At 45.9% G+C, this 22,104-nt stretch overlaps 1 protein-coding gene across 2 annotated transcripts; it reads right to left on the reverse strand.

Moving 5' to 3' along the window:
* Positions 1–4,355: 4,355 nt before the first annotated feature.
* LOC109769301 (disease resistance protein RPM1-like) lies at positions 4,356–22,031 on the reverse strand. Of its 2 annotated transcripts, XM_045232515.1 has the most exons (3): positions 21,932–22,031; positions 6,387–9,226; positions 4,356–4,823 (listed from the first exon to the last, which is right to left on the reverse strand). In XM_045232515.1, coding segments are annotated over exons 2-3 (2,772 nt in total). In that variant the 5' UTR covers positions 9,157–9,226; positions 21,932–22,031; the 3' UTR covers positions 4,356–4,821. The 2 variants fall into 2 exon arrangements, with proteins under 2 accessions (XP_045088450.1, XP_020183642.2); XM_020328053.4 differs by lacking the exon at positions 4,356–4,823 and having other exon boundaries at positions 6,073–9,226.
* Positions 22,032–22,104: the final 73 nt, after the last annotated feature.

Genomic DNA, 22,104 nt, shown 5'->3' on the forward strand with positions numbered 1-22,104 from the left:
TGAGCTATTCTCCTCCATCTTGTAGGCAAAGTACTGTCAGAGGTCTCATACCTCTCGACATGGGCATGAGTATGAAATACCAATTTCAACTCTTAGAACATCTTTATATGCTCCGTGGAGTTCAAAACATTTTTGAAGTCCCGGTTCTAAGCCGTAAAGCATGGTGCACTAAACTATCAAGTAGTCATCATACCGAGCTTTGCCATAGGTTCATAACGTCTGCATCTTCTCTTGCAATAGGTCCGTCACCTAGCGGTGCATCAAGGACATAATTCTTCTGTGCAACAATGAGGATAATCCTCAGATCACGGAGCTAGTCCGCATCTTTGCTACTAACATCTTTCAACTTAGTTTTCTCTAGGAACATATCAAAAATAAACGGGGAGCTTACATCGCGAGCTATTGATCTACAACATAGTTATGCAAATACTATCAAGACTAAGTTCATGATAAATTAAAGTTTAATTAATCATATTACTTAAGAACTCCCACTTAGATAGACATCCCTCTAGTCATCTAAATGATCACGTGATCCATATCAACTAAACCATGTCCGTTCATCACGTGAGATGGAGTAGTTTTCAATGGTGAACATCACTATCTTGATCATATCTACTATATGATTCACGCACGACCTTTCGGTCTCAGTGTTCCGAGGCCATATCTGCATATGCTAGGCTCGTCAAGTTTAACCCGAGTATTCTACATGTGCAAAATTGGCTTGCATCCGTTGTATGTGAACGTAGAGCTTATCACACCCGATCATCACGTGGTGTCTCGGCACAACGAACTGTCGCAACGGTGCATACTCAGGGAGAACACTTATACCTTGAAATTTAGTGAGAGATCATCTTATAATGCTACCGCCTTACTAAGCAAAATAAGATGCGTAAAATATAAACATCACATGCAATCAAAATATGTGACATGATATGGCCATGATCATCTTGTGCCTTTGATCTCCATCTCCAAAGTACCGTCATGATCTCCATCATCACCGGCATGACACCATGATCTCCATCATCTTGATCTTTATCAATGTGTCGTGACATGGTCGTCTCGCCAACTATTGCTTTTGCAACTATTGCTATCGCATAGCGATAAAGTAAAGCAATTATATGGCGCTTGCATCTTATGCAATAAAGAGACAACCATAAGGCTCCTGCCAGTTGCCGATAACTTTAACAAAACATGATCATCTCATACAACAATTTATATCTCATCACGTCTTGACCATATCATAGCACAACATGCCCTGCAAAAACAAGTTAGACGTCCTCTACTTTGTTGTTGCAAGTTTTACGTGGCTGCTACGGGCTTAGCAAGAACCGTTCTTACCTACGCATCAAAATCACAACGATTTTTCATCAAGTATGTTCTGTTTTAACCTTCAACAAGGACCGGGCGTAGCCACACTCGATTCAACTAAAGTTGGAGAAACTGACGCCCGCCAGCCACTTGTGTGCGAAGCACATCGGTAGAACCAGTCTCGCGTAAGCGTACACGTAATGTCGGTTCGGGCCGCTTCATCCAACAATACCGCCGAATCAAAGTATGACATGCTGGTAAGCATGTATGACTATTATCGCTCACAACTCATTTGTGTTCTACTCGTGCATATAACATCTACGCATAAACCTGGATCGGATGCCACTGTTGGGGAACGTAGTAATTTCAAAAAAATTCCTACGCATACACAAGATCATGGTGATGCATAGCAACGAGAGGGGAGAGTGTTGTCTACGTACCCTGGTAGACCGTAAGCGGAAGCGTTATGACAACGCGGTTGATGTAGTCGTACGTCTTCACGATCTGACCGATCCAAGTACCGAACGCACGGCACCTCCGAGTTCAGCACACGCTCAACTCGATGACGTCCCTCGTACTCTTGATCTAGTTGAGGCCGAGGGAGAGTTCCGTCAGCACGACGGCGTGGTGACGGTGATGATGAAGTTACCGACGCAGGGCTTCGCCTAAGCATTACGACGATATGACCGAGGTGTGTAACTATGAAGGGGGGCACCACACACGGCTAAGAAATCAACTTGCGTGTCTATGGGGTGCCCCCTGGCCACGTATATAAAGGATAGAGGGAGGAGGAGGCCGGCCCTCATAGGGGGCGCCCAAAGTGTGGAGTCCTACTAGGACTCCCTAATCCTAGTAGGATTCCACCTCCCACATGGAATAGGAAAAGGGGAAGGGAGAAGGAGGAAGGAAGGGGGCGCCCCCTTTCCCTAGTCCAATTCGAACCAGTCCATGGGCAAGGAGCGCGGCCACCCTTGAGGCTTTTCTCTCCTTTCCCGTATGGCCCATTAAGGCCCAAAACGAATTCCCGTAACTCTCCGGTACTCTGAAAAATACCCGAATCACTCGGAACCTTTACGATGTCCGAATATAGCCTTCCAATATATCGATCTTTACGTCTCGACCATTTCGAGACTCCTCGTCATGTCCATGATCTCATCCGGGACTCCGAACTATCTTCTGTCATCAAATCACATAACTCTTTAATACAAATCATAATCAAACGTTAAGCGTGCGGACCCTACGGGTTCGAGAATTATGTAGACATGACCGAGACACATCTCGAGTCAATAACCAATAGCGGAACCTAGATGCTCATATTGGCTCCCACATATTCTACGAAGATCTTTATCGGTCAAACCGCATAACAACATACGTTGTTCCCTTTGTCATTGGTATGTTATTTGCCCGAGATTCGATCGTCGGTATCTAAATACCTAGTTCAATCTCGTTACCGGCAAGTCTCTTTACTCGTTCCGTAATACATCATCCCACAACTAACTCATTAGTCACATTGCTTGCAAGGCTTATAGTGATGTGCATTACCGAGAGGGCCCAGAGATACCTCTCCGATAGACGGAGTGACAAATCCTAATCTTGATCTATGCCAACTCAACAAACACCTTCGGAGACACCTGTAGAGCATCTTTATAATCACCCAGTTACGTTGTGATGTTTGATAGCACACAAGGTGTTCCTCCGGTATTCGGGAGTTGCATAATCTCATAGTCAGTGGAACAAATATAAGTCATGAAGAAAGCAATAACAATAAAACTAAACGATCATTATGCCAAGCTAACGGATGGGTCTTGTCCATCACGTCATTCTTCTAATGATGTGATCCCGTTCATCAAATGACAACACATGTCTATGGTCAGGAAACATGACCATCTTTGATAAACAAGCTAGTCAAGCAGATGCATACTAGGGACACTCTGTTTTGTCTATGTATTCACACATGTACTAAGTTTCCGGTTAATACAATTCTAGCATGAATAATAAACATTTATCATGATATGAGGAAATATAAATAACAACTTTATTATTGCCTCTAGGGCATATTTCCTTCAGCAGCCCGACAGCAGGACCGAGCTCGTCTCGCGCCCAGCAGCAGTACCGAGCTCGTCTCGCACCCGGCGGCAGGACCATGCTCGTCTTGCGCCCGACGGTAGGACCGAGCTCGTCTCGCGCCTGGTGCCGCAGGACGGGTCGATGGCGGCCAGTTTTGGCTGACCTTTGGGTCTCGACACTGGGGGTAGCCCAGGGGTGCGAAAGGAGGGTCATTTCCGCTCGTATCTTTGGTTGGGGTAGCGGCGGGTCTCGGCTGAGGTGGTGTCAAGGTCTTGGATGCCGGGGCGGCGACCCTGATGGTGGGTCCGCGGTGCTCATGGGTAGAGCTCATGGCTTGGTGCTGCCCGGTTGCCACGGCCGTGTGGGACGGCATGGTTGCCGGGGTGTGGCGTTCGGTGGCGGTGAGTGGTGGCCGGAGTGAAAACCTGCTCTATCTTCGGACGGACCGGCGGCGGCGAAGCTCGTTCCCTTCTTGAAGCCGTTGTCGCGGCTCTCATTGCCCATCGTGTTGCTCTAGGGGAAACTCTGATCCTCGGATCGGGCGGTGGCGGCACTCCGGTGTCGTTCCCTTCCTGAAGGCGCCGCCTTGGAGCCCACGGTTCGTCATATGCAGCTTCACTTCTTTGCGGTGGCGTGCTCACGGCTGTAGCCCCCTGCTGCTCTTGTAGTGCTAGGGATGGTGTTGCTGCGCTCAGCGCCTATGTATTCTACCTTGGGTGTGTGTGCGCGTGTGTTGTGGGGTGTGTGTTTGTATCAGGTGCTGTTGATCGTTGTTTTATATATAAAGCGGGACAAAAACCATTTTGGGTAATAGGCCCACCTCAACTCAACATGCAATTATGCATAGGAAATAAACCCGCTTCAACATGCAAACATGCATGAGAATTTCCATTCTGCATGCTATTTATGTTTAATAAATATTTCAAAACTATAAAATAATCAAACTTTAAGTTTCAGCTCTCAAATTATTATATCAAATATTCATGTTCCGTACAATCAAATATCACTGAAACATATTGCAAAGTACTCCCGCAACAAGTGCGGGCAGATATACCTTAATTTTTAATCTTTTTACCAAGATGAAAAACATACAAGCAGTAATAAAACATTCAGTACACCATGTTCACTGAATGATACAATACTTGGCTGTAACATTGAAGGGCAATTCGCTCCATGAATGATTCAACAGTCGTTGGAACAGTATATGCCAGTGGGGTGCCATACCCACCAAATTATTAATTTAATTCAAACCAAAATATGAACATTTTTATTCTGCACGCAGAATACACCAAGAACTTAAGATAATAGGAACCCCGCAATTATTTCATATTGTTCATGCACCAATATTGGAAAGGATCATCGAGGCAGTTGACAAGTGGCCGTATGCAGGATGCTGTAGCCCAGACTTACGCAATAATGGTGTTCTGCTTGAGGAGACCAGGTTAATCCTGAGAAGAAGAATTGTTAATACTTTCATATTGACTAATCATAAAAATAAATGGAGGACCATCGAAATTTTTCTCTGCATATTCCACGGGAAGGATTTACATATACTCCATCCGTTCCAAAATAAGTGTGGCTTTGTACTAAATCAACGGCACTTATTTTGGTACAGAGGGAGTACATTGGAAAATTTCTCTTAAGTTTATCACACATCTTTTTTTTAGAAAAGGAGGATGACCCCTGGCCTCTGCATCTGGGCGATGCATACGACCACTTTATTAATTATTCTCACAAGACCTTACAAAGTCATACAACAGTAAGACTAAAGCCGCCGTCTAAGCAACAAACTATCGCTACACCTATCTAGTTGATGAAGGGGCGCAGATAGCCTGGGCGTAATACCAAACAGACATCGCAGACAAGCCTAACATCTAAGACCTGAGACCCCAACCTAGCCACTTGCCGGGTCTGGGGCACACACTGCTCCGGCGTGCTCTCAGAGGCCGCCGCCGCCAACTGCCACCGCTCCATCTTCAGAACTGTACTGATGCATCAACCTTGCTCGGTCTAGCGATCGTCGACGCCACCACGGCGTCCAACGGCACCTCCTCCCTGCGCGCAGACAGCTGAGCACGTCGCAGTCGCCACTGATACACCTCAGCGCCATGCTGCCAAGTACCACCAGCCAACACAGCTTGAAGTCCTTGAAAGGTCTATCTTGCGTAGCACCTGCCGACCAGGCATGACAAAGCGTAGCACCTGTCGGTCAGGCATGACTTGACATCTCCACCAAAGCTCCGTGCAAGACAAAGCCGCTCCACCTTCTGCCTCTGACTTCCAGCGCTGCTTCACAAACGATGCTCCCAAAAGAGAAACGACACCGCAGTGCCGCCATCGTCCGATCTGGAACACCAGATCCTAGGGTTTCCCCCGGAGCAGCACGAGTGGGTCGACAGTAGTTACACGACGATGCCTCCATCAAGGTAACGGCGAGAACGCCGCCATCGCCTGCCGTCGGCTCGGTTTTCACCGGCAACCATGTCTCCCCTACTCGCAGCCGGGACTAGATGATGGATCTCGAGATCCGATCACCAAGCCTCTAGCCGGCCATCTCTGGAAGAAGATGACCACCACGTCCACCAGCGTCACCACGCCGGGCACTCGTCGGCGCCGGCATACCCATGGTGCCTAGAGGCCGACAAGCCCCGACGAACACCACGCCACATCTGTTGCAGAGAAGTTTCAGTATCGCTATTTTTTTTTTATTGAACGGGAACCATGGACATACTGAGCAAAGGTTCTAGTGAAGTTTCAATTAATGATGTTTGGCGGTATTTCTGTTACCCTGAAGGAAGCAATTTTGTGTGTGGATATTCTCTACCTTAGATCCTAAGCTACTTGATTTATTTATTACTCCCTCTATATCAAAATGCAAGACGTTTTTTTTTGGTTTAGATCGAGACTAAAAAACATGAAACATTTTGTTACAGAGACAATACAAGATTTGCTGTTATAACAAAATGTGCTGTAAAAAACTGTAGAGACTAACTAGTTGATGAGTGACTTACATTTCCTTGTCACAGGCTGATCTTCTATAGAATACCACACCGGGATCTCCTTAATCCCAGAATATTCATTCAGCAACACAAGGAACTCTTCAGTGATATGGAGAAAACTTAGACTTTGGAGGGTTGTAAGAAACTCAAGGCCAGCTGGAACATCCTTCAATTTTCTCAGGTTCACTAGCTGCAAAATATGGAGGCTTGCCATGGCACCTTTCTTTATCTTTAGCTTATTTAGAGAAGGCAAGTCACGCAGTTTCAGAGACTTCAAATTGGGGAACCATCCCTTATTGAATGTTAATTTTTTCCCGACGAATGCTTCTGTAAGATGCAGCTCTGTCAGGTTATCCAATCCTGAGATGGATGGGAGGGGATCTTCTGGCAGACACGACCAAACAAGATATAGTCCACATAGCTTCTTTCCTCCTTTCTGGAAAAGAGGAGACTGAAATGTCTCTTCTGCCAATCTCCCTCTTAGAATGAGTTTCTGAAGGTTGAGGGGTGGGGTTTTCAGCTCATTCAACTGAAGAATTCCATCCTTGTCACTCATGGTAATATGTAATTGATTCAAGAGTTGCATCTTCAAGAGGGACTTGCAAAAAAGCGCACAGTGGGTTTCCTTCAGGTTACTTATCCTCAAGCTCCTTAGTTGCTTCAGCTCCCCCAGCTCTTTAATAGAATCTTCTCGTGCTTCAATTGTATTCAGCGTCTGCAAATTAGTCAAATTTGATAGACCCTTCTGGATGCGCATACCATGGCGACATATAAAAGCTCGATGTGACGGATCTACAATTCTCTCAACAAGTAAGTGCCTTAAGTTCTTCAGCTTGACAATCCCATGAGGCAATTCTTGTATCATATTGTTGAAAATATCCAATGTCAACAAGTTGGAGAGCTTCTCGATAGACTTTGGGAGGATCTTCACCTTTGAATCGCGCAATCCAAAATAACGCAGATTAAAAAGACACCCAACAGCACTTGGTACTTGCTCAATGGACGACAAGCCACGTAGTTCCAGGACTACAATGTACTTAGACTTATCTGCTACAGAATCAAGTATTCTGGATGATGGCATGGCCTTATCAAATATGATGCAAGATCTAAGACGAGGTAGCTGTAAATGTGACAAAATATCAGTGCTGCATTTAGATACAACCAAGCGACGAGTGTTTGTGTCCAGGATACCATGATTCCCATACTCATATGCAAGACCAAAACTTCCTTTCTGGGATAAATCAATTGCCAACTCACGAACAATGTCATGCATTTTGAAAGATCTTATTCTGCCAAATGAGTTGCATTCCAGAGGCTGCAGCATATTTCTGTGGACAAGCTCGTTCAAATAGCCTTCTGCAACTTCTTCCAATGTACTATGACCCCTTTCCTCAATGAACCCCTCTGCAATCCATAGTCTGATGAGCACCTTCCTGTGAAAAGTGCAGTCCTCTGGAAACAAGGCACAGTACAGAAAACAACTCTTCAGGTATGTAGGAAGGTATATGAAGCTCAAATACAAAGTATTCCTCACATCATCAAGCCCTGGGTTATGCGCTAGCTCCCAACCTAGCTGGTCATGGATTCGTTTCCATTCTGTTGGATTCTTCTCGCGCACAAACAAGAGACTTCCAACCGAGACAATAGCAAGGGGCAAACCATTACATTTATCCACTATCTCCTTTGTGTGGACCTCCAGCTCGGCAGGGCAATCATCCATCCGAAAAGCTTTTTTACAGAAGAGTAACCTTGACTCATCATATGGCAAGCATTCACTTTTTAGTGCACGTCCTTCGGACGCCAGCTTAGCTATATCGTCATTGCGCGTCGTAATGACTATTCTGCTTCCTTTAGTATTTGGGGCAAGTCCTCCTAGCAAATCATTGAATGCTTCCTGTTTCCAGACATCGTCCAGCACAATCAGGTATTTCTTTTGCTCTAGAAACTTGCTGAGTTTACCTTTTATATAGATCAAGTCCATTGTATTGATCTCGGTCGGAGCAGTTTCCCCATCACGATGAAGTTCCTTAAATAGTTTCCACAAGAGATCTATTGGCGAATATGTTTGTGAGACAGATACCCATGCATGACAGTCATAGTTTTCTCTCTGCTGTTTATACACATTTGCAGCTAGAGCAGTTTTGCCAAGGCCTCCCATGCCATACAGTACTACTGTAGAGCCTTCCATCTCATTATCTGTTACTGTTAGCCACTCCAGTAGGTCTTTTTTGTTTTTCTCAACCCCCACAAGATCTTCATCACTAATAGAATGAGAAGTGCTTGCAAGATGTTGGGACCTCTCAACAATATAGCCAGAGTTATCAGCAGGGCCGTTGTTTGCCATTGGAACCCATCGGTCTTTTGCTTGGAAGAGGTGCAGAAGACTGGCCTCTGCTTCCTTTATCAGAGAGACTATCCGGTTTAAAGAAAGCAAAGCTTCTGGTTGCTTGAATCCTTTCATCAGATAAAACCTCCATCCAATGTCATGTCTCTGCCCTACCAGGAATAGATACTCATCTACTATGTCCTCAATCCGGTGTGCTACTTTCTGCACTTCCTCCATCCAAATTCCATATACTTGGTCCTTCCGATTGCGTATATCCATCGTACAAAGAAACTCATGCATCAGCCTGAGCTCGCAACTTATACGGCTCATTCCACCTTGGAGTTCTCCTACCTGTGCTTTGAAGTTTCTGAACAGCGGACCAGCTTTGTTTATCACTTCATTTCCCAGAGCAGTGCCAATCTTCGTCACCGCTAAAAGAATCACCCCCTCTGCCATTATTCTCTGTGGCAGTTAAGCCACAGAATTTCACTGCTCAAAAAGGGCACATCAGAATATAGCTTGGAATCTGCAGACAGAGTTTGGTTTGTGTTAGTGCCTTTTATTTTGCGCAAGCACTTGTGTGTTTCAAAGACAAATAAAAATGCCATACTGGCTATCAGTAGAAATCATACACTCCCATGTGGTGCTACCAAGCCATCCCATAAAAAAGATGAGAAATTAGACCATCAGCTAACGAGATCGTCAAAAATTATGGTGTCTTGGGGCTATTGCAGGATTCACTATTAAAAAGAGAGCAAAATATAATAAATATTATGATGCGGTCGCTGGAGAATCTTAAGCGACCATAGTTGATCCGTTGCAAGATTTATAAGTCAGATGACATTTTGAACTTTATAGATAGGAGAATAGGCGTGAGTAAGTTGCAGGTAAAAGATCATGGATCAGATATGAGGACTGTGGGATTAACCACGACGTGCACTCCTTGTCCGGTACGGGCTTGGAGGCAATCACCGCATAGGATAGATATTGGTAGTTTAGCTGCTATTTATACCTATGTAATCCCACGTTGTAAACTAGATCATCGAAGCAATGAAGAAAAAGCCAGGAGCAACACGCCCCTGTGGCTAACCAAAAATCTCCGATCTGTTTTTTTCGTTTGCAAGTATGCGAGTCGCCACGAGACGTTCTGCCAAGTTGAAGCTAGCCTCTAGTTCAAGTATACATACGGCAAGACACGCACGTACTGTTGCTAGGCAGGAAATCAGTCAAGCTGCTTGTGTGCTTGTTTGGAGCTAGCTTTGCACGTACATGTGCTGCATCTGGGTGAATCCAGCTAGCGTTATAAAACTAACAAGGACAGGATCAGATATGGAACTGCATGAACTGGATGGAAAGAGAAACTAAAATCAAGATTATGTTTTAGAGTTAGAGTCACACACTTGCATTTTGTACTTATGTTTTTCACAGGAGTATTATTCTCTCAATTAGGGTAGTGTGTCTTTGTTTATTGGGGTTAGATCTAAGAGGTGAGTAAAATTATATTTGTTTATTTATGTCTCTTGAAAGGCTGCTAGTCCCACATGTAGGTAGAAGTACATTTTTTTATTTAGTATGTGAACTCGCCATCAACTCAAACATTTATAAGTACGAAAGATATCTGACAAAAATATCCACATTAATAGAGAGTGAGGGTGTGGCATATACTGCACATTCCAGTACTTTAGCAATTTAGTTCATAGTAAGTTGCTTATGCACAACGAATTATATCAGTTCTATTATCAGTGTGTTTTACAGTTGTTAAGAGTGAGAAATATGCAACTTGTATTTTCAATAGGCCATAGTCATAGCATAAATACGTACATGTGTGTTAAATATGCAGAAAACTCCTTATACAACAATGATAATTGAAGGCACATCTAACCCTTTGGGCAATTGAATGTTCGTCCATTCCCCAAGGTAGATTTTGGTAACTAATTTCAACATATCTCAAGAAACTAATGCCTGCTACAAGATGATTTCGGGAAAGTTTCTTATGTTGCAACGAAGGAAATGGAAGGTGACCCCCACAAATCAACATGATGACATGTGTTAGTCAAGCTCAAGGATTCACCATTGTCATTTGAGTGATCCAAGATCACATCGAGTTCTTAGGCATGCCAATACTATCAAAAGGAGATGAGGAAGCTATAATGAGTTTTTCTCGAGTGATTGAAGGTCAACTCCATAAGTCCTCAAAAGTCTTCATTTCTCCTCCACTATGTCTACCTATCTTCCATATACATCGGAGCTTCTGAGCTCTGCCGGTCGGATCCGCTGAACAATGTACCAAATATAGAGATTGTAAAACCCTGGCCATTCAGAGCTGCCAGCCATTGCATTTGGAACCACAGAAGCATTTGGTAAACCTTCTATTATCCCATCGAAATTCCGGAGCAATCCAGTCGGAATTTCCGAAGTGGTTACAAAGAGTGTGCCACTGCCCAAGTGTGTGTTTTGGAGCCTCCAATTGACTTCATTCGAGATTGACCGAGTGATTTTTATAGTGGCCTCTTTTATTAACGTCAGAGCCTCGGAGCTAAACACTCTACAACTTACGAGTTGTGCAATATTGCCGGTAACAGTCAGATTTCTGGTCCAGCCTATTTATACCCACCTATCCCATCAGTCCACTTGAAGCAAACTCCCCTCATATCATGTGTTTTGAGATAGAACACCACCTCCTTGTCCTAATTTTAAAGGGTTTTCTACTTCAACATCCAATCCTTTGGATCTAAACCCCTCTTTGCTTCCACTCCTACTTCTCAAATGCTAAGCCAAATCTTGTCAAAGTTTGAGTGCAAGAGGAGATTATGTTTTGAAGCACAAGTGTAAGAGATTCATGGGAGCTACCTCATCTTATAACTTTTGGAGGGTGCGTGTCTCCTAGATCGGCTACCTGTGCTTAGAAGTCTTCAACTATTGTGAAGCGCCCAAGAAGTTTGTAAGGGCTTGGAGATCGCCTACTTCGTCAAGATCTACCATAGTGAGGCTAGTCCTTCGTGGCAGTACACCATGATGGGATAGGTAGGTTGCTTCTTCGTGCACCCTTCATGGGTGAGCGTCCTTAGTGGACCTTGTTCCTTCATGGTATCTCGCAACCAGGATTATTGTGATCTTAGATCCTCCGTGGATCAAAGCCTCCATCTACATGGATGTAAAATAGCGCAAACTATCCGAACCACAGAAAAAATCTTCACCGAGCCAACCCATGTTTGCATATCTCTAATTATACCTCTTACATGAACTTGAGTGTCTTTACTTTCTGTTGTCTGTACTCTCTAGTAGACTTTCATGTGTAGGGTGATACATAGAACTACTCTACGAAAGCTTAAAATTGCCAAGGAACCCCCCTCTAGACATAATCCATCCTACAATAATATACACCTAATAAGCAAAAAATATATATTACTCAACCCCCTTAAACTCATGGAGGATGAACATTCAACAACATTTAATTTGGAGAGGAAGAAGTCGTGTTGCACTCTAGTCTGGTCCTTTGTCTAGAAATTTACTAATTGTAACTTGGAAGGCAAATATTGTAGAATGTACATCAATCACATGATCTAGCACTCGGGACCGCATGATGCAACATCGACACCAATTTTCTTGGTGAGCTCATGCTTCACAAGGTCACGTGCAACACTGGTAGCACAATATGTCTAATAAAAGATGAGTTCATGTAGAGATAGAAAAAAAATCTTAAAGCAACCACCATAGCCAAGTCACCTCTATTGTAAGAAGAGTTGTAGCTTGCTCGCAACTCAATTACTACACTTGAATGCAAAATTGTGATCTATTTCTTCATCTTGTAGGCAATGAGAGGATTGTCAAGAAAAAACACAGTAAGCAGAAAGCAACCAAAAATCTTAAGGAGTGTCGATAGAAACGATGGGGACAAATAGTCCCACGAAGATGTCACAGAACCCAAGGGGGTGACCGTGTCTAACCAGAGTGAGAGTAGGTATGATCTTAGTTGAAATGTGAAATAGATAGAGGTATCCGGACGAGTGACAACTACTTATAAAGAGGCCCGTCATTAAAATCTCAAGACTGGACACTGAGCTCCCTCAAAGTCTCAACATGGATGTACTTGTGAGAGAAAAAATCATCTAAGGTAGAGGAGACCTCAATCCCAAGGTAGTAGCATAGAGTACCAAGATCAGACATAAGAAACTGCTCATTAAGATGAGCCTTTGTATTCAGAGTCATTCTTAGTGATGACCATGGCTTCAAGATATAGATGTTAGATACATAGACTGTCGATGGCATGAGGAATAAAGCAAGGACAGATTAAAAGAATAGTTATTCCATGCCTCCAGGGCGAGAGCTTCTCCCTAACCATAGTACACAACACAGAAGAAGAGTTCGACCTTAGGATGGAAGGAGGACAAGGAGGGGGCATTATCATGGTTTGCTCATAGGAAAGCTAGCAAAGGTGAAACACCCAAACCAGGCATGTGGGGCTTGCTTAAGGCCATAAAGAGAGCTTTGAAGATGATAGGCCATGCCCAGAAAGGTGGGTGCATGTAGACCTCCTCATGCTACCAACCATTAAGAAAGGCGTTCTTGAAATCAAGCTAGACATAGTAATAGTGAATAGAAGCCAGGACAAGAAGGGTGTGAACAGTGGTCATGTGAGCCATGGGAGGGAAAGTTTCATCGTAGTCGCGGACATGATCCTTCTGAAAGCCACATGCCACAAGACGAGCCTTGTGGCCCTAAGGGATTGGAGTTGGTGTTTACCTTGTAGATACAATTGGATGGCCACATAGAGGAAGAGCGACATATCTCGCTTGCCATTGTGCTCAATGGCACCAAGCTCCCCCGCATTACACATTGCCATTTCAGATGAACAACAAAGTCTCAATAAGAACTTGGCTTGCTAATAGAGGCACTACACATCGTTCAGCCTCAGGAGCTCGTCGAAGTCCCCTTGCTGGAAGGCCTGGATGGCCTAGGCTTGGAGATGTTCTCAATGGAGTTTAGGAGCCGATTCTAACAATTGATGTATTCACAGATCGACTCGTCATCCTTCGGGATGCAATTCCAGAGGTCATGCGCGATGGCAGGCCTCGCGTAGGTGCCCTCAAAGTTCTTAATGAAGGCATCACGCAGGACATCCCAATCGCATATGTTGTCCTCGGGCATGCTGTTAAGCCACGCCCTTGTGGAACTCCCCAACATCAATGGGAGATAACGCAGAGCAACACTCTGGTTGCCCCCACCAATAATGCAAGCAATCGGCCAGTCAAGTTTCGGGCTTGACAATACCTTCATACTTATAATTCCATTGGTGATCCGAAACCGCTATGGAAATGGCACAATCCGTATGTGCCGAGTGAAGCACACATGACCCTGTGACCATGGGTTAAATGGCCAACCCACCTCGTCACGACGCTCGGCGTGCCGCCTAGCTGCTCGAACGGCCTCAATATCGCTCCGCGTGTCACGGCGTCCTTCTCTCCTGTTGGGAGGAGAGAAAGATCGACGTCGCTCTGTGTGGATTCACTCGATGTCTTCACGCACACCCACATATTTGGGGAACAGATTGACGAGTCCATGGTGATGGGGCGATAGTGATTTGCCGAAGGTTGGCGCTGTAGGACTTGAAGACAAGATGGCCACATTCTTTTGTTCTATGATTGTTTTGAACAGTTTGGTGAATCGACGATGATGTCTCACCTCGGGCCCATTAGTAGGCGAAGCGAGGACTTCATCGAGAGCCATGGAAAGCAAGAGGTGTCTGGCGGGAGTGCGGTGTAAGCGACGCCCTCCGATGCCCATGTTGTCTGGGAATCACATGCAACATGTCCTCTTGCATAATTGAAGTGGACTGCTGGGGGTGACAACGTGCCTTGTTCTCCTGCGGCGACTAGAACCCATGCTCTCGCACCTCAAGAACCGCTCTCTCTTCCGCGAGGCACTCCTGCTCAGTGAAAACATCCACATGAGTAGCCTCAAGGGCTCTCTCGGTAGGCATGTTGTCCATCAGTGGCATGTGCAGGAGTGCATCAACAATTTGTTGGGCTGTCGTATCGGCCAGAATTGCGCCATTGTTGGCCATGTACACCTTTTTCATGGGGGCGGAAGTGGACGAACTCTCATTACCCGCCGAACTAAAAAAACCAACGCGGAAAGATGGAGTCAAAAGTGACCATACCAACAAGCTGGGAAGCCACATTACCGGTGTGTGTCATTGGTGAAGATCTTAGGGATCGCCTGAGACCTGGCACCCTCAGTCGGGGAGGGACCTAGTGATGATGACGTGACTAGTGACGAAGTCCACACTCCTAGCAGCGATCAACATGCTCTGACAGAATGTGGCGCAGGCAAGATGCCATGACACATAATTGGTGATAAAGTGAAGATGGAAAAATGCACGAGCTACCCGGGACTAAGCTCACCAACGATTGTCGTAGAGGATCCCACTTGGATCACAATTCTAACGTGCGCATGCTCCCAGGATGTGCGCCAACTGTCTTGGGAATTACATGTCAATACTCTTGATTAGGGGGATTTGTGTGGGCAAGGCGCACGTGGAAGATCTAGGTACGGGATTTCACACGCTGTTGTAGGTGTAACACCTTACTCCTGCTTGGATGTTCCCTCTCTTGTATGAACCGGGTGATTACAACTATTTTGATCTCTGTCAAATCTTGTCTAAGATCTCCTGCCATACTCACCTTATATACCGTAATGAGGATGTGGAGTTACCAGTTATGAACCACGATGTAATAATAGCCATGATTACGACAGTTACAAATGCAATTAACCCCAACGCCATAATGTTGTGGTGATAGCGTAGCTGGTAATAGGGCTGCAAATGAGTCGAGTTCGAACGAGTTGGACTAGGCTCAACACAACTCATACTAAAATTCGAGCAAGCTCAAAATGAGCGAGGCTCATGGTCGAGCTGTAAAATGTGGCTCGTGCTCTAACGATCTCGAGTCGATCTCGAGCTAGTTTCAAGCTAAATAAGATGAGTTTTAAAATAATTTAAGCAAATTTTAAAACAAGATAAGCCACAACATAGATTTTTTAATATAAAATATGACTTATTATTTCTCAACTGAAGACTAGTATTTAATAACACAAGAGATCGTGGATGAGCTAGCAAGAGAAGAAAATGAAGGTAAGTCTGCTCTCAAATTTTGGCCGGAAATCATATTGAGGCTAAATTTTGTCCACGCTTAATATCCATGTTTGCTAGTAGGTAAAATGAAGAGAAAAAAATCATACACAACATATATGGCAATAGATGATCTAAATCTTTGTAATAGATATGAAGATTATTTAACATACTTTTATGATATCGAGCTATCGAGCTAAAATCGAGCGAGCCAATGCTAGCTCAAGATCAGCTCGTTTCTCGATTGAGCTACATAAAGTTATCACAATTAGCTCATTTATTTTCGAGTCGATCTCGAGTCGAGACAAAATACGAGTCGATCTCGAGCATCTCACGAGCCTCGAGCATTTCTTGCAGCCCTAACTGGTAACATCCGCCTTGATTGACTATGTATGGTCTAGTCGGATGGACATGAGGGTATTTAGCTTGATGGGCTCCGATATGTTCAATCACATGGGCTTGCTGATACCAGCCCGCCCGAGTGATTCTTCTACTGAAGACTCGGGTCGTCTGGCTGCTAGGCTTAATCCTTGTCACGGGCCTACACCGGGGGGATCCCACTGTCGAGATCCAATCTGGACATCCTGTCTACTACGAAAAGGGTTCCCCCCGCTTTAGATTATAAAGCAACGTCGAACCGATACAACCAGCTTGCTGGGGCCGCAACACAAACAAGCACAAAAGAAAAAGGAGAAAAAAAGAAACAAATGCCGACGCCGGCAGCTCAACTAAGCAAAGATGGCCGACACCCGCTGTACCCTCCGGAGAAGTACCACCGCCCGTCAAGCACTCCGAAGCCTCGCGTACCAAGCAACATCTTCATGAAGAAATGTGACGACAACGACGCTGCTGCCCAGACAAGTCCTAGGGTTTCCCCTGGTACGCGGATGGCAGTGGGGAAGGGGTATCACCGACGCCCCTCAGGAGGGTCCGGCAACGCCCATGGGCACAGCCGCGCCGGTGGCGAATGAGCCGCCAGAGATTTCTCCCGCCCCGAAACCACCACCGCCACCCCCAGACAATCGGAAGCGCACCGCCCAACATGACGCCCACCAGCCTGTGCCACCACGGATACCGCACCATCTTCACCGTTTCACTGAGGCCACCAACACAAGACCTGGAGGTAGGACCAGAGGACACCAGGATCGGAGGCAACCAGAACGCAGTCGACAGGAGGGAACAACCTCCACCTCCGCGCGGAGCCGACCGGACGTAGCGACAGGGACTTGCTAGGCCACCACCGGCCCGGCCGGACCCCAACGGGCCCGGACAGCCCCTGCAGCCACGCTGCAGCACGCCGGCCGCCGGAGCCACCACCACCGCAGCCATGGCCGCCTCGTCTCACCACCAGGGAGCCACGCCATCGCGCCCCGGACCGCAGGCCCGCCCTAGCCCAGATGGGGCCCGAAAGGGCCCAGATCTGGGCCGAGCGGGCGTCGCCGGCCAGCCGTCCACCGCGCCGCCCCGCAGCCAACGGCTACGCCGCCATGTCAAGGGCATCCGAGGCCCGCAGAACTCCGCCGCCGGGCAGGAGGGAGCCCCGGCTCCTCCTCCAGGTGCGCGGGGAAGGGACGCCCGCCGCCACCGGCGCCACCCAGGCACGCTGGAGGCTGCTGCCGGCGGCGGCGAAGGGAGATGGAGGAGGAGGGGGTCGAGACAGGGAGGAGCGTAGGGGGGCGACAGGAGCGCCGGGGAAGGGGGAGGAGGAGGGGGGAGAGGGAGGTGGGCCGGGAGGCGTGCACGACGGCGACTGGCAGCGGGGGGGGGGGGGGGGGGGGGAGGGGGGAGCAGGGGAGGAACCCTAGCTCGCGGGTCGCCCCCTTTTTGATGTTACCTTATTCTTTGTACTGCCAAACACGAATAGATTGAAAGTTTCTCGAGGGCGTGGATGGGTCCAACTCCAACTCCGGCAACTCGACTTGTGACTAGCTATTGTGCACCCCATTGTAATGTGTCTTGGATATAATCCCATATAAGAAGTAGGTTCTTACTCACCATGTGAAGGCCCAAACCAGGGGTATAACTTGTGTCGCGTGTCCATCTGGTATCTGAGGTGACGACTCACTGTCACACATATGCACGTATGTTATTAGTATATTGTTATTAGGTACATTGTGAAACACTATCGATAGACATCAATCCGTGATTTGGGTTTGCGTTGCCACTAACCACCCAACCATTTTATGGGCAGGGACTACGACTGTTAGACAATAGAGCCCTAGGCGATTACGGAAATTTCTTGGATGGTTTTGCATGCAAACCTGAATGAACCGGTGGTGATCTCCTAAAAAACATGGTTTTGACCCACTGCCTCAAGCTAGTGTGTATCTAAGCATGGTTAAATAATGATGTCTCTAAATGTGTTTTTGTGGTACACATGCATCTAATTGAACCCAATGCCAATATCTAAAATGATGGACCTAACGTATATTGCCACGCATCTAGATAATGTGTGATTTACGCCGCTCGATATGAGTGGTTAGCTATATAAGAAACAATAGGGTTTGTTTAGGGCGCATTTAGATGTGAAATAATTATGTCACATCTAAGGTGACATTATCTTTTTGTTGGGTCGGGTTTTTAGTAAGTTGAGTTGTTTTGTGGGTTATTGCTTCGCTAGGACTGTTAGTCTGGGCTTTTCTTCTTTGTATTTGTTGGGTTGTGATGTACATATAAATGACGACATGAAAACAATAACAAAAAATGAGTTGACAAAAAATGAAAATGAAAAAATGCATAAAAAAGTAGCAGTTTTGTGGACATGCAACTAGCAGACAAACCCCTACCCAGTTGTAGTCACATGGTGGGCTGTGACGTTATGGTCGTTTTGCAATGCTGACATATATATGTTGGATATGCAACTGACTGATAAGCCCCTCTTTGCCCAGTTGCAGACGTGTCATGGGCCACGCAATTTGTAATCGGGTTGCATCACTTGCATGTGCATATCTAGTGGTGGACATGCAACTGGGCGAAAACTCTACCTCCCAATCCCACTCCAGTTGTGTCGGGGGCCATGCAGTTGTAGTCGCATCGGGGGCCATGCAGTTGCAGTCGAGTTACCACCCTTGTAGTTGCAAGTATCATGTTGGACATGCAACTGGCTATCAAAACCCTACTGGCCCGTTGCAGTAACATTGGGGGCCATGCAGTGGCATGTGTAATCGGTGGACATGCAATTGTCTGACACCCCTGTCAGCCCACATTGAGGTTCGTACAGTTGAGAACAGAGCTTAGCTCAGTTGACAAGGTGCGGGAGTTCACAGCCAGCCCACCAGGGTTCGAGTCTCGGCTTGAGCGCTTGGTGCTCACGGAGTTTTTTTCTATAGAAAAAATGTCAACAAGCTAGTCTAGCCCGGATTGGTCTCGTTTAGGTTCATACAGTTGCAGACGGGTTATACTTGCAATTGCAAGTCTAGGATTGCAACACTCGCAGGGGCGGCGCTACACGTCACTGACACGTGGGTATACTGCTGCTAGCTCGATGTACATTGCTATGGCCTCGCTACTGATGAATACGAAGGAGGAAGTTCCTGCCTCTGCCACTGCTTGCAGTTGCATAATTTTAATATTTTTTGCACCTTCTTTGTTTAAAATGCATTCCAGTTGACCCATTTTTGTTTTACATAAAAAGAAGGTACTATGGAATAAATAAGTAAAAAATGTTGATTGGCAGATAATGCACAGGCATTATGCATTTCCCCATCGTGCATTGACTTGGATAAGAGACTTGAAAACACTAAAAAAGACAACCACTCTCCTCTAACTATACAGCAAGTCCCAAACAAGCAAAAACAAGGGAAATGACATGCGACCCTCAACTGGAAGCTACAGCCCTGTATAGATAAGCCACTACGAAGAAGGCCCAATGCACAGAACACAAAATGTCTCACGTAAAAAAACCTGTTGGGACTGGCTATTTCCTGAGCAACAAAAGGAACACGAACACAACTGATGTGAGCCTGCTCGGAAACACGAATTCTGATGCGTGAATATCTGACTGCTTAGAATTTAGATGAGAGAACTTTGTTAATTCTCATCTAGATGAGATTTTTCTCCTCGTGCTCTACATGCGACGCCGTCTCTCCTGGAGAATGGGGTCATCTCCAAGGTCGTGGCTCCAATTCTTTAGATTATGCCTGAGTTGCAGGAGCTTTGTGGGGAATCATCTATGGTGTTACCGATGGAGCCGAGCTCATTGGAGTCCTTGGTGGTGGCCATGACACCCTCACTACCTCAGCTGCCCACCTTTGCGGACAGTGGAGACTTGGTTGGTTCTATCACTGCTTCATCTATGGCCATCGGGCATGTGGCATCTTTGAGTGGAGAGGTTGATGAGACAGGTGTGTTGACACCTAACTCTAAGGCTCTGTCATGTGAGCAAGTGAAGACACCTGAGTCCATCGTGTCAGTGCTACCTGTGACTGATGATGTTGAGGCGCTCGCCCCTGTGGAGCGTGGAGGTTCCGATGTTGCGGGCACCCACTCGCACGTGATTGTTGGGCAGGTTTCTGTGCGTGACAAGGTCAATGAGATTCTCTTTCAGATAGAGCTTCACAGCTTGCTCAAACGTTTGGAGAGGGTGAGCCCTGGATCTGGAACGGCGATCGTGGAGGAGGCTCTTAGAGCAAAGAAAAGAAGAGTGGCGCCACAGAAAAGGTGTCCGTATGTGCTTGATGGATGGTTACCAGTCTCTTGGGTTGTCCTTATAGCCTGACTTGTCTCCGTTGATTTGGTGGTGCCTGTAGTCTTCGGCTAAGTTACTTTCGTTGGGGTGTCTTTGCGATGTATTGGTGGTCGTTAGGTGTTGGGTTTGGTTGTCAGGTTGCATGCTCTGAGAGTAGTCTACGTGTGGTTTATCTGCATCGGTGGTTTTCCGTTAATTAACTGTGCAATTCTTTTTTGCTTAATTAATTGATGAGGCAAATCTTTTGCCTCGGTTTCAAAAAAAAATAGCAAATCTAAAAATAGTATACTTAACTCTAACTAGGTGGTAAGACCACTCTCTCCTCTAACTACATGTTAAGACCCAAACAAACAAAAACAAGGAAAGGAAAAGGACATCTGACCCTTAACCGAAAGCTACAACCCTGTAGCAATAAGCCAGTAAGGAGAAGGCCCAATACACAAAACACAAAATGGCCCGCGTAAAAAAAAACCCTGTTGGGACTTGGGACTGGCTATTTTCTGAGCAACGGACGAACATGAAGACAGCTGATGTGAGCCTGCTCGGAAACACGAAACCTTGATGCGTGAATATCGAACGGCTTAGACTTCAGATGAGACTTTGTTAAGATATACTAACTCCTCAATGGGTCGGATCTACAAGTGGATCTAACCTTTCGATTTGATCTTTCATGCACCATGCTAGCTAGCTTGGTCGATCTTTGCCATGTTCCAGCTCTGGTTAATGCCGTATTGAAGTTCTGGGGTGTGCATCATTCCGTGCATGGATTCCTGCTTCCCCGGTTGTCCACCTCCTTCAGCCACCGGCTTGGTCCTGGATTTGGGCATTGGGCTTTCTTTTTACTCCAGGGGCGACCGGAACCACTATTCGTTTGGGATCTGGTTTTCTTTCTCGAATTGGCTGGTTGGGTTTGGTTGGAAGTTGGAACATGCTTTTGTTAATTTTTTTCTCTTGGAGCATACCGCGATGTCGGCTTGGGGGGCGCGAGGAGACAGCAGCAGAGATCACAGATGTTACATCTGGTCGTCTGGGAGAGAACTGCTTTCCCATTTTCCTATAACAAATTCGACTGAATTTGCACACAAAACTTGCAGAAGCTCTGTATGAATGTCGAGTCACTCCGAAGAGCACTAGATCTACACTGAATGGTACTACCTCTGTTTCTAAATGTAAGACACTTTGGCAGTTTAAATTGAACCGCCAAAACATTTTAGATTTAGCAACAGAGGGAGTACAGTACATCCCTAGAAGCACGAGATGTGCACTAGCTCTATATGAATTTCCCATTTTCCTATAACTAAATAGTACACAAAATTTGCACACATAACAATTGTGGATTAACATCATTCTAGGTGATTAAGACTTGATTGAGTGATTGGATTGTACAATAATTATGCTAAGCTGGATATATGTACCTGCTGCTGTCTACATGTTTGACGGATAATCTGGCGTCCAATCAGGAACTCAGAACTTAAGTCATTGTGAAGACCTCCAAGCTGAAAGAAAACCCTACAAAGCACAATGCAAACAAGACTAAGCACGTAGCCCATTTATACAAAGCAAAGAAAGAATTATGGGCAGCTTTGGT

Source organism: Aegilops tauschii, chromosome 2 (genome assembly GCF_002575655.3).
Source record: "Aegilops tauschii subsp. strangulata cultivar AL8/78 chromosome 2, Aet v6.0, whole genome shotgun sequence".
Taxonomy (NCBI): domain Eukaryota; kingdom Viridiplantae; phylum Streptophyta; class Magnoliopsida; order Poales; family Poaceae; genus Aegilops; species Aegilops tauschii.